Source organism: Tinamus guttatus, unplaced genomic scaffold (assembly GCF_059628265.1).
Source record: "Tinamus guttatus ecotype Peru unplaced genomic scaffold, ASM5962826v1 Tinamus_guttatus_pri_ptg001156l, whole genome shotgun sequence".
In the NCBI taxonomy this organism is placed as follows: Eukaryota; Metazoa; Chordata; class Aves; order Tinamiformes; family Tinamidae; genus Tinamus; species Tinamus guttatus.
The window spans coordinates 24902-38436 of record NW_028289690.1 but is presented as its reverse complement, the minus strand read 5'-3'; the positions used below and the strand labels follow the sequence as shown (position 1 = coordinate 38436).

Below are 13535 nucleotides of genomic sequence, written 5' to 3'. Positions count from 1 at the left end.
AACGTCTTCCCAATGAATAAAAAAAATATGAATTAGAAATTAAATGGAATGCATAGCTTCTATAATACAGTCCAAACTCCAGATGAACTGAAAATGTAACATACTATCTTCACAGATAATTCATTATGAAATAAGCTGTATTTGAGAATCACATCAAATTAACATTTTATGATTTTAAAGACCCATTTATTACAATACATATTCATTTTTATTTAGTAACACGGTGAAATCAAATCAATCTACATTGATCTAATTCCCTGTATAGAAAAAGTATGAAATAGCAATAGCAGTGCTTTCTCTAATCAGAATAGTAAAAGGAAATACAAATGTAAAATCTGGACATGGAAAAATCTAAAACATAAAATATTACCCTCATGGCAGTAGGAATCTAGCAGCCATTAATATTTATCAAGTGTGCCTTCAGTGTATATTACAACGGAATCAATTGCATTATAAATTTTCTTTCTACAGTTACTGTTAACTCAGACAGTGTTTTTTACTTCTTGCATAAAAAGTAAATTTACAGGATTAGCTATAGGGAGTATGATGCAATAACTAGTCCAAAATAGTTATACATGTGCATATGATATTACAAAATAAAGTCATTCTTTTTCAAGAACTTTCTCCAAAAGTGGGTTAAACACTTTGGAATAAAAGTGAACTTTATTCTACACCAAAGACATTGATTGTTGGATCATGGCAAAATCCAGACTGCAGAGTGAGGCATAAAAACTCCCTACAGTGCTAACCAGGGAACTCTGGTTTCGAGACCCTGCCTCAGAACACCTGTATGTATGTAAAGTCATTGGCTAATATCCTAATGAACAAACAAAAAATCTCCAGACAAAAACATTCTTGCAATGAGCACAAGTATCAACTGTTTCCCAGCTAAGCAGAGTTTGAGTGCCTCTCTCTAGGTTAAACAGCAGCCAAGGAGCATATCTGAGAAAAAGGTGCCCTTTGCACTCCCAAACTGAAATACTACTACAGGTGCTGAAATTCTTCATGTGGTCAAGCTTCAGTTGATTTCTACCACGTAGACAAATCCCATGTTTTCCTTCAATATTACCATTATTCTCATTAAAAAAAAAAATACATACCTACATAAACGAAGGGAAAAACATCTCTGCTAACTGGCAAGGCAGTTGAATAAATCCATACACTACCTTTTCCATTTTTATTTGCAGCTTTTTCCCTTGGAATTCATTTTACTCTATTTCTGCCTTATCTTGGAAATAGGTAGTGTAACTTCATTTGAAACTTACTAAGCATTTCATGAACATTTACTTATTGAACAAAATATTAGAATGTTTAATTCAGAGTTGTAATAATTTTAATTATTTTCTTATCGTTCAAAGCATCTTATTTAATTGGTAAGAGATAATAAGATAATTGTTTAATTGGCATCCAATTACACAAATTACTTATAAGTGTGACACATTTTGTACTTAAATGAATAAAAAAATACGCACTTTTCAGGAATGACTCAGTCTAGATCTTTGCCTGATTGGCAGATTGAAGTCTTTCTCTGAACCTCGAGTCTCTCATAACCCACTCAAACCACTTAACATCAGTTATTTTCCTCTATACAAACCACAGTCTAAAGTGTTTCCGTGTTTTATCAGATCTTTGTGAGTGTTTAATTATTTTCTCTTTCCTTCTCAACCCTTAGCCTCCCAAGAGGCTTACTGACTTAACAATTTGCATGATAGATTAATGAATATAATCTCATATTTTGTAGGAAAACTGTAGAATGAGAAGAAGGCAAATGATCCTCCTGCGGGCACTCCAGCTCGGGAAGAATAACAGGCACATAAATGTAATCCCTTATGCTACAGAGAGATTGGGTATTTTCATTAAACAAAACAAACAAACAAACAAAAAAACCAACAAAAAACACCCCCTGCGCAGCAGTGACCCACTCACTGGCATATGGGCTTATCTAACAAATATACTTTTTTTTTTTTTTTGAAAACACATATGGACATGGGTTCTTGTCCTCAGATGTAGAACTGTGGGCTATTCAAAATGTCAAGACAAATGTCAAATACATCTATGGAGTTACTCCATCCAGAGATGAATTTGAAAGCCAGAGATGAATTTGAATCTTCTTGGAAAAGGTAAGATAAAAAACAATTTAGGTAAATAACATGTAAGTGAGGAATGCAGTTCTTATTTACATGGCAAGAAATATGATAGGAAAGTAGGGAATTTAGTATAAAACACTCTTTCCCATAATTTCTTTCAAACAGTTATATCTATTTGTATCCAGAATATTTTTACCACAGCAGGAGATTTGTTTTCAAATTATCCTGATAGCTATATCCGATCAGATCCTATTTTAACAATAAGACATTATTTCAGGATTTTTTGGAAAGATGATGTTTGGAAATCCCTTGAGGGATTAAAGTGTATGACAACCTTGCCTTTTATGGGAGTATTTAATTTATCTTTCCTAGTGGAAACTGGCAATTTAATTATATCAATGTATTTTTTTTTTCTCCTCTATTAGTTTAAATTTAGCGTGTTTGTATTATATAAATATATATATGTATATGCTCATATTTATTTATTTATTGGAATCAATACTGTGCCTGGAAAGTATGTGGATACTTTCACAGTCTAAATGAAGATATTACAATAATGATGTTGAATCATCTATTCTAGTAGATTGTACTGACTCTATGTACACTATAAAGGCACGTTCACTGCTCTGTCATTTAAATCATATTTTGGCAAATGTTCAGAATTGGCAGCATCCTACAGAGTTGATAAGGGATATGAGGGATATTGCATACATTTTATCAAAAAATAAACAAAGAAAAACAATGTCCCCTCTCTAAACAAAATAAAAATAACAACACATAACACTAACACCGACTTCTTCCTCCTTCTCTTGGTCCTCTCAACTGCCTGATTTGCCCCAATGGCTGGGTTTTTTTTTTTTTATGGTTGTAAACTTTACCACGCTACTGAGAGAAAAGGCACCACAACAAAAACAACAGCTGGTATCCTGAATGTAGAGCCTTTCTGCTCTTCCTCTCGCTGGCTCTGCCTGGAGCGACATTTCATGACGTGTTACCGGATGGAGTTGGATAAACACTCCAGCAGAACCTAAGTGCCTAAGATCAATGCCATTCAATCATCTGATATACAGTGAAGACTCTCAAGACTCTCTGTTGGACTCCTTAAAAGAAATGGTATTTCTAATTCAAGTTAATAAACTGAGTTTCTGCTTCTAATAGTATGGAATTTTCACTGAGGTTATCCTAGTTCATCCTAAGAACTATTAAACAGCAAGAAAAATCTGCAAGGGTAGGATTTTCTCCCTGATATTTTTTTTGTGTGCTGAATAACATAACAGTCTGATCGTAAACTAGCAATCTTAGGTGCTATAAATCATAAATTCTGTTCTGAGCTATATATTTTTTTATAAATTTGTAAATCTTCATTTTACAAAGAAAGGTTTACTTTCAAGGAAGAGATCTCATAATAGAAATAAACTTCAGATACTCTGTTGAACTAGCTTCACAGAAAACTAGTTTCAGAAACTATAGCACTATAAAGAAATGTACACATCTTGCCAGTTCTCTTCAGATCAATGAGGTAGAATTGCAGCAGTTAAAAATGCCATTTAAATGAAATGTTAGTAAGATTTGACAGATTTTTTTCTTCACACATTTTACTTTTACATGAGACAAACAATAAATGGGTAGGTAAGACTCCATATTTAAACACTCAGTATACAGTTAATGACTTGCTTCAGAACCTATTAATCTCTACCAACTGTCAATATTTTTTTTCACATTTGAAACATTTGTAGGTGTACTTCTACCTCTATAGAAACCTTTAAAATTTAGTCATGAAAATTTTTGATACCTTAGGGAACAATTAGTGAACAAGTCTAATTCTATGTTAATGTTCCTGACTTGATCGGAAGCACAATTTTGAATCAAATATTTTTGTCGTTCTCAATTACTGCACTTGGATTCATAGTGTGTAGAGGACTCAGGACATACTGAGGAAATTCTTGGATTTAGATCCAACTAAATGAGAGGATTCACTCCACAAACATACCTAATGAGCTCCAAATACTGAAGAGAATTCAGTCTACCAAAACAGAGTAGAGCAAATCCAAGGTAAATCTCAACCCTTCAGACTTTTCTCCTCCCCTCTGCTTGTGGATGTGGAGGCTACAGCCCCAAACACCTTGCTCTGCAGATCCACTCAGTAGGGGCAATGCCAGCTTAACCCCTCCGTAATACATTGTATGTCATCTTTTTCAGTTAATCTTTCAAAATCTCAGATACTTAATTTCCTGCTTTTACATTGCTGAATTGATTATAATTGTTATTATCATTGTGCTTAGTGTAATATATTTGACAAACACTGTGCTCTGGATAAATTACGAAGATTTGATAACTAATTAGAATCAGATTGGGGCATGCTAATAGATAATGAGTCTACTAGAAAGCATCATGACCAAAATACAGACAACTTTAAAAATAACATATCCACTCATGCAAACCAATACTATTTTAAATATTTCCCTCCTGCTGTTTTTCTCTCCTGCTGTTTTGTGACTTAACAAATAAAAACAGCAAATTGGAAATAAAATATTCTGCAGGGTGTTTTTTCTACCTTTCAGGATTACTGACATATTAATACATCCTTCGCACCTACTCCACAACCTGATTTCAAAAGGCAAGACCATTTATCTAGCTAGTATTTCTTTCCTGCTTTGTACATTTGCAATGCAGCAAAACTTCTAGTAGTTTTGACAGACTCCCTGATAATACAATAGATTTGAGAGAAATTTACTTGCAAAAAAGGAGACATAGTATATACAATTAATAAATAAAGGGATATATTTTCCCAATAATATCTTCTAATATTCTTGAATCTAATCAGAGCACATAAGACATCTGCACATAGCATGCAACTTTTTGGGTACTCTTCTTAAGACCAATAATTTTGCTTCATGTAGGACTTTTTTTTTACAGAAAGAAATTAAGATTTTATCTCCGAAAGAGACTGAGAAAGAAATATGTCTTGTGAAATTTCACAAGCAATCAAAAAACGTTTACTTAAACAATCAAGCTTTCTGCTCTCTAGTAGCACTGCTGCTCGCAGGGTGTCATCACATAGCTCTCAGTGAGGTTTACTCTCTCTTACCTGGAGTTTGAAAATTAAGGCGTCGCAGCTCCACTGGGTCTGTGGGATGATGAGAGGGCACCTCCTTGCTGTTGGGTATGCTGCTCTTCCTAGAGTCAGATTCGGCCCTCTTCCTGCATGGGGAAAGTGAATGCATGTAAACATAAAGCTGAGGTCTTGACTATACAAATACAGATACCTGAATTTAATCATTATTATCTAAAAGTGAGATGCTTCTTTCTGAAAGAATATTTGATCCAGTGTAAAAGTAAAATAATTATGCATGCTGAGTAGGGCAAGTACAGTTTGCAGAGGTAGGAGGAATTTAAATATAAAAATGTCAGAGGGAAAATTATTGCATTCTGCAGCAGATTGATCCTCTAGATCATCTTTCCAGGCAGCAGAATAATGAACTGGCACAAGACAAAACATGAAAGTTAAAAAATCTCACACCATCTCTATTCTAAAAGCTATCTAGCTACAGCAATATTAAATGTAGTTACTCAATTCTGCAGGATGTAATTAAAAGATAACATGAAAAGCTGTAATCACTGAATACTTCATATTTTATATACACAACTCTGAACTGCTTTCTAACAAACAACTTACATTCTTTAGATATTTCCAGGATGACAGAGAACAGCAAAGAAGACTGTTTTCCTGATTCCTTTCTAAGAAAAAAGAGTCTGCTGTGCTGTACTTCGTCTCTGAAAGGGGTGTACAACACAGTCTTCATGCACCTGATCACAGCTACATATTTAAGGTTCAGATTTTATCTGAATGCTTTTGAAAAAAAAAAAAAAGCTGCATTTTCTGTGAAAATTCATTTATCTTGCCAAACTGTAAAGAGAGAGGAGTCTATGTCTGTTCTGGTCCTGAGTGTCACGGTTAAACGGACTCCCAATATGTGAGAGTATAATCTTTTCTTTTAAACCACACAGAATATATTACATGGAAAATATCCACAACTCCATATTTTTATGTAGGAATCTAGAAATTTAATTCCTGAATCTCCAGTGGAATCCCTCATCACTCATTCCTTGAAGCGTCCTAAATGAAAACTCAAAATGCTTGATATTACTCATGTAATATAAAATGAAGATTAAAAAAAGCTGCAGAGAGCTAGATTTCAGGAAAAAAAGAGTATATTAAAATCTACTTAAAATATACTTAAGGGTTACCATAGCTAAACCTTTTTTTGGGGCGGAGGGGTGGGCACAGTTTCTATGTTTTGTCTAGTATGCCACTCCTTTTTTTTTCTCTTTTTTCTTTTTCTTTTTACTGCCCAAGTGACTCATAAGGTAGCTGCACTAAATCGCTTACTATTCTGCTGGGTTCCCTCTTAAAAATGCTGATTGATTTCCCACTGTTCTTAAACTGCTGAACACCTGTTGGTGTTCAGAGAAAGTTCCATAATGCTGAAGATTTCAAAGACTGTGCACAGAAGCCAAACAACAACAATATGGTTGCAGGAATTTTGATTGTTGCTTGGAAGCTACTGGCTTTGTGGAAAAGAAAAAAAAAAAGGTGTTTTGTTACAAAAAGGTTCCATTTGTTCTCTGGTAAATTGCTAACAATTATATTACCTCCTCCTTAGCGAAGATATACATATTTAGACTTGATTCTTTTTAATTTTTTTTTAATTATTACGGAAGGGCTCCTTTGCAATGCTTTATTAACTTTGCAGCTGCCACAGCAGCACATTACCCAGCTATTTCCTTTCAAGTAAAGGTATGTAGTGCATCCTTCCATTTTCAGAGTGTATTTTCATCTTTAGTTCTTACTCCTAAAGCTTGGGATGAATGGAGCTGCCTATTTACCTTTTTTCCACAGACAGCATATGTCAGTGGCCTACACAACTCACATTCAATTCATATATTAAATTCATATATTCATATTTATATATTCAATTCAATCCATATATTAAATCTTTTCTAATTATATACATAAATATTTTGAACATATACTATAGACCAGTATAAGAACTTATTATTCATTATGATACTTAGTATCATGGTGGCTTTTGCAACTTTTCAGTCCACATAAATATCACAATTGTTTCTGATTATGTCAGCAAGGATGCAGGGGACATGTAGAAAAATGCACTAAGGAAAATAAGTCTCCCTAAAATGTATCTATCTCATGAAATCACAAAAATCAAACCAAACTAAACCAAACCACCACTACCACTACCAAAACAACAAACAAAAAACACTGAAACTTGACTGTATATGCTGCATTACTTTCATCCTTATAAACAACATAAAATATCTGAAACAAATACTTGGAGTTACCAACTTTGCTGCCTACATTCATTTAGATTGACAGACATACTATTTTAGATTATTATCATGATAAATGTCTTTTTTTTTCTCTCTTTCTCCTTTCCTGAAATAAATGGAAGGTGAATGCTTTTCACTTCTCACCTGTCAGGTTTACTGCTCCATTTTAATGCAGCAAAAAAGGGAAAAAAGGTTAAATGTTAGTTGATCAGCAGCAAAAAGAGTAACCATGACAACAGAGGATGCAAGAAATGTTGTCCTACAGTGAAGATATGTAAGTAACAAAAATTAGGAAATGATAGTTCATCAAAACATTTAATGTTTTGACATCATAGAGTAAATGGGGGACACAAGGTTAAGTTCAAAGAGAAGCTTCTGCTGCTGAAGAAAACATTTCTATGATAATCTCCTATACTTTTTGATAATGTCCACAAAATAATCACCTCATATTTTAACCAGTAAAATAATGGAGAATGTATCTATCTATCTATCTAAGTTAGCATGCCATCGGTAATACCGCTTTCAGAGGTGTAATGAAATCTTTAAAGATTTTTTAGAGAGAAGAAATTTCTAGAGAGACGGGGACAGAGATTAGGGAGAAAGGGAACAATAAACACATGAGCTAGTCTTGACCCAAATTAAAGAAAAACAAAAGCAGACATCAGACATCTATTTTATAAAAACTGGTAATAAAATGGCCAAAATTTTTAAAGGTGCCATGACAAGTAAGGTTATCATGAATCTTTCTCCAATTATCTGTTAAATCCCTGTTTAGTGCTAGAAGGAGCACTTGCCAGAGATCTACCTATGTAGATATATATCTATACAGATAGATTTATATATCTGTGATCTAGACAGATATGCTGAACAGAGAAAATATGTTATTAGCAAACAAGTTCTACTATGCACAGAACTATAAATACAGAACTTTGCCCGTATATCTTTCTATTGACAATAATAACAAGAGTTGTTATCAGGGTGTTTTTTTTTTCTTTTTTTTTCTTTTTTTAACCAGAAGTATAAACAGATCATATTACTCACATGCAGTGTTAAAGAGGCCTTCACCGTCACATTCCCCCATCTTGATTTTTTTTTAAATATATCTCTCCTTTAGAAGTATTTTGTTTTTATGACAGCCCAAAATCTAGGGCCTTTACTCAGGTCCTCTCAAAGTTCCATACATTTAAAAGATTCTAGCTAAGGTTCTTCTCCTCTGAACCAAATCAAAAAGCTGCACTTCATATAAACAACTAAGATAAAAAAAATGTCAAAAGAACTATTATTTCTTTTTCCTAAGAATGGAAGAATCCTGCACAAACGTTGACTCAAGAAAAACTTGAGCAAAATTTCATCCTACAACAGTGATGAAGAATAGCAGCAAGAATTCAGAAGCTGGTTAATTTGTTCCTTTGCATTTATATGCTTCAGATATATATGGTTTCTTTATAGCTTGTCAGGTTCCGAAATACACTGAACTTTTTTGATCTCTGTAACATTCATTAATTGGTTTACCATCTAAATCATCTAAATCCAGCTTAACTGAACATACACAATACATTCAAAAGTGAGTCAAGGATTTACTGCGGGTTTGGCTAAGCCATAGGGTGCAGAAGGGTTTACTGCTTTATCAAAAACAGCCTGGGATATAAACTGTGACTCAGACTAACAGTCATGGTAATAGTTAGGTTTTGCCTCTAAGGGACACTCAGTCTGCACCAGCTCTATATCTAGATAAGTGTTTGCCTTTGTTTGAGATTTTGGATATAAATTTTACTACCTTCTGTATTTTAGTCCATGCTTGAACTAGGAAAAATTATACTTTCTCAAAGGCAAAAATATGACCAAAATGAAAGTGAAAAGGAAGTTGCATTTAATTAATTTACTTGTATCACTGAATTTGAAGGTGTAGGTTTTTGTCTAGCAGGTTAAAGATTCTGTACTCTCCACTCCACAACCATTATCTCCCTTTGTTAGGACTGCAGAATGGTATCATGGCTCCTTTGAAGGAACATATAGAACTCCTAAATAGTCAAGCAAGTAAAGTTTTACTTCTGAAAAAAAAAAAGTGTGTTTACTAATTTATTTACTATTTTACTTATTTATTTTGTAAGAGCAGTCGAACACTGGAATGGGTTTCCTGGAGAAATTGTGCAGTCTCCATCCTTGGACACCCTTCCACCCTGACTGGATGGGTCCTGGACAATCTGCTTGGAGCTGGGGGTTGTACCAGGTCTCCAAAGGTGCCTGCCAAGCTCTGTTACTCTGTGATTACGCAGTCCTGCCAACTCTTCCTCACTCAGCACATTGTCTCAGTTACATAGGACACTATGTTGCTGCCATATCCAAAGACAACAAAAGGTGCTGCTCAATGTTTTTTCACCTATTCAGTTAAATATTAAACTGAGATGACTTTTTAACTATGTTCAGATATATGATGCAAAAATGTTTCTATGGAATAGCTTTGACTTTAGGAAAAGTGAATGCTGTAGCAACCACTTTCGTGCATTCCATTAACAACTATTCTAACTGTCTGGGTACAAAGTGACCAATAAAAAACAAAGGGGTCAAACATGCACTGCTAGTCTTCAGGCAACTTATGTGATACTCAGTGACCCAGATGATAACTTATCCATACTATCTGATAGCATCTGATGTTTTATATCAGAGCCAGGCTTCTCCTCTTGAGAAGACTCCTTTATAAATTGCAGTCATTCTTTCTCTATGACTGAAATTAAAATGAAAAATTATTATTGTAAATCTTGGATTTAGCAGCCCATGTCTGTTCATGGGGACTTCTACAGACAAGGGGAAATTAAGCACAGCTCACCATTATCTGAGTTACTGTACCCTTTACACTTGAAAAGACAGCCGCCTTCTTTCCACGCCAAATCTCCCATTCTCAATATATCAAATTCTAGTTATTAGCCTGAATATTTATTGCCTATACTTTCTAGGAACTCTTGAAAAAAAAAAAAAGGCCAAATTGTACAGAGATATGTTCTGTTTCTTAAAGTACAGGATATCTATCTATCTATTTATATATTTATAAAACATCCGGGCTGTGCAAAAATATTGCTATAAACTTACATCTGCACATGTAAATGTTTAAAAACATGTTTACATGTTTTTGTCAAACTGCTGTTTTTCCTCTTCACAGTTGATTTCTTTGCAGAAAGTGCAAAATGTGTTGATTTTTTTAAAAGCATGGAAAGCACGGAAAACATGTTGATTATTGTCTTATTAAGAGCTTATAGTTTAAAAAGGTGGATTTTATTTTCTTAAAGAAACCATCAGTTTTGTTTACTTCAATGTTGTTTTCAACATTGTCATTTAATACTTCTATTATGTTAACACAGTAGAAAGACAAAATTTTAGCTTCAAAATATTTCTTCATTAATTTAGTGAAGAAATCCAATGTTATGACTATTTTGTCCTTTTCCAGTTGTAAACTTCTGGGCATGAATATAATCTCTTAACCAACTTACTTTGGTTTCCACTGAATAGCATTCTACCTTGACCCATTTTTCTATATCAGTCTTCCTGTCTCCCTGCTAAAGACTAAAATGAACTATAAAGATATATTTGCAAAATCTAAATTCTTATATTTACTTTATCTGTTTCTTCAGTCTAATAAGACAATTCAGATTTATTAACATGTGTAATCACTATATATTGCTTCTGGATTTGATGGCATGTAGTCAGATTGCTATAATTAATTAAATTATGTAATGGACTGAGACCTTACAGTAGGGCCCTAAAAATCTAACGCATTTTCTTCTGAATTTCTTCTGTGAATTTATAAATGCTTAAGCATTTATACTTAAGCAATGACTTAAGCAAGTAATTATAAATTACTCCTCATAATAATACATGGAAAATTGTCTCTCAGAAGTAGAAAACCAGGAATGAATGTTGCTTTTAGCTTATTCTTTCTTAACCTTCTCCACCATTTTTAAAATCTTACTTTCTGACAGGTCTTTTCTGTACAGATTTCTTGTGACATAAGTAGAAGCATTATTTTTTAGCCATGTGGGTATAATATTTTTGTGGATATAATATCTGAAGCTTGACTAATACTAATATAGATTGTGCCATTACATATACAAAGTAAGTTATTCTAGTACAAGTCAGGATGATCATCCTTTGGTAGAACTGCAATCATTTCTCAGACAGAATTTGTTAAAATGATGCAGTTTAACAACATTTGTATCTTGAAACAAAATAAAATAAATCCAGATCCCCACTTCTCCAAATATCTCTGCTACTACTAGTAAACAACAGATGGAAAATGTGTCCCCCAATTTCTTTGTATGAAATTCTTTTGACAGTGCTACTGATGAGCAAGTTTTACCTGCTCATTTGTTCAATATGTCTATAGTTTTTTTTTTTTTTTTTTTTTGTTAATAGAATGTGAAGGTTGTAATTATGTATTATGGCCCATAAACGCAAACAAGCACAGAGGCAGTTGCACATCTGCTTTATATGCCATTGTTAGGATTTGTTTTGTAATAAGGGAGAAATTAGACTTTTAATAGTGCAAAATAGTCAGAGGAGAGGAGTACTTCACTTTCAGTGTATCTCTAACAGCCTGTCTTTGAAGTGACAGACAGGCACAAACAGAGGTTCACTGGTATTAATCCCTAAGACAGTAGGTACTAATGGAAGCCTTCAGGAGGCATCACACCTGCAAGTGACAGACCATATACTATGCTGCAGTATCATTATGACTCTAAAGAACATCATTATAAGTATCTGTTTGAAATCCAGAGCTCAGGTTACCTCCAGACTGATTCGTTTTTTAAAATGATGAAGAGAGAATTATTTTCTCTTCTTGAAACCTGAAGTCTGTTGGCATGCAACTTCAGGTGTTTTTGACTATGTACACTTACAGTAGTAAAGAAAATGTAAGATAATGACTAGCAGGATTTAAACACTTCACAGCAGGTAAGAAAATTATAGCCATTAGTTTTAGGCTCAATTTAATGAAATTATCTTTCTCAAGGCTTTTCAAGTTCATAGTGTTCTCTAATTATGCTTTATAAATAAGTTTTCCAGAAGTGCCTTGAAGAAAAAAATCATTAAAATGATCTTTATTTTTCTTAGTACCATGCTTTTGATTCAGTGTCTTGGCCCTCATGTACTCATTTACATTGTAAAAAGCTGCCATGTACAAGTTAAGGCCTTATACACAGTTTTCATCCAGTAAGTTGTAAGGCACAGGAAAGTCCTCTGTGTAATAGAAAACCTACATATGAATCATGGACAGTGAATGAAGAGTAAGTCGAGTTTGATCTGATTTGAAGATCAGTAGAAAATAGCTATTGATCTCACAATTCAGAGCTTCAAATTCATATAGATATGTTGCCAAATTGAGGCCAACTGTCAAAAGTAAAAGCTCAGATTATTTGAGTGGAGATGAAAGTCATGTTTAACATCAAGCTGAATGTAATTCCTAATGTATTACTACTACAGTTCTAAAAATAAGATTCAAAAACTGAAATGTGCTCATTTTGTATATATTTATATGAAGGCACATTTTATTCACAAACATATTTAAAGTAGAAAAAATATTTAAATGCAGAAATGTTAACACAATGTCATCAGCAGAAAAATAAACCCATATGACTATAATTTTGGAAACTTTACTTTCAGACAGAAATCTAATAAAATATCTGCAGTGTTATGGAAACCATTAATACATAGATGCATCTCACATCCCAGAAGATGGCAATTACTATTTTAGCACAGATTAGTTAGTGTGGAACGATATCAAAAATGACCAATACATCAGAAAGCTACATACACTGTAAAAGAACTAAACGATAAATTTACTTACCTTTTATAAAGAAGTATAGCAATAACAATACAGATGATAAACACTACTGCAAGAACTGGTCCTACAACCCAAATCAAGCCTTCTTCCTCATCTGTAATTGGCTGAGGATCAAGATCCATTGACACAACAGGATCAGAATACGGGCTGGTTGCATACATAGTCTATACAAACAAAATAAATATTACTTAATGATAAAGAAGTATTTAAAATAATGAATAGTCTAGATCTAAAATACATCTGTACAAAACAATGATACAAAGAAC

The 13535-nt window shown here is 33.4% G+C and overlaps 1 protein-coding gene across 1 annotated transcript in view; it reads right to left on the bottom strand.

Moving 5' to 3' along the window:
• Positions 1-13535, bottom strand: part of LOC104564589 (protein tyrosine phosphatase receptor type D) — a 106299-nt gene that overhangs the window by 69607 nt on the left and 23157 nt on the right. The window contains exons 7-9 of the mRNA XM_088538757.1: positions 13273-13433; positions 7581-7595; positions 5176-5288 (exon numbers count right to left, since the gene is read on the bottom strand). Of these exons, the coding sequence (XP_088394883.1) occupies positions 5176-5288; positions 7581-7595; positions 13273-13433 (289 nt within the window). The remainder of the gene's footprint in view (positions 1-5175; positions 5289-7580; positions 7596-13272; positions 13434-13535) is intronic.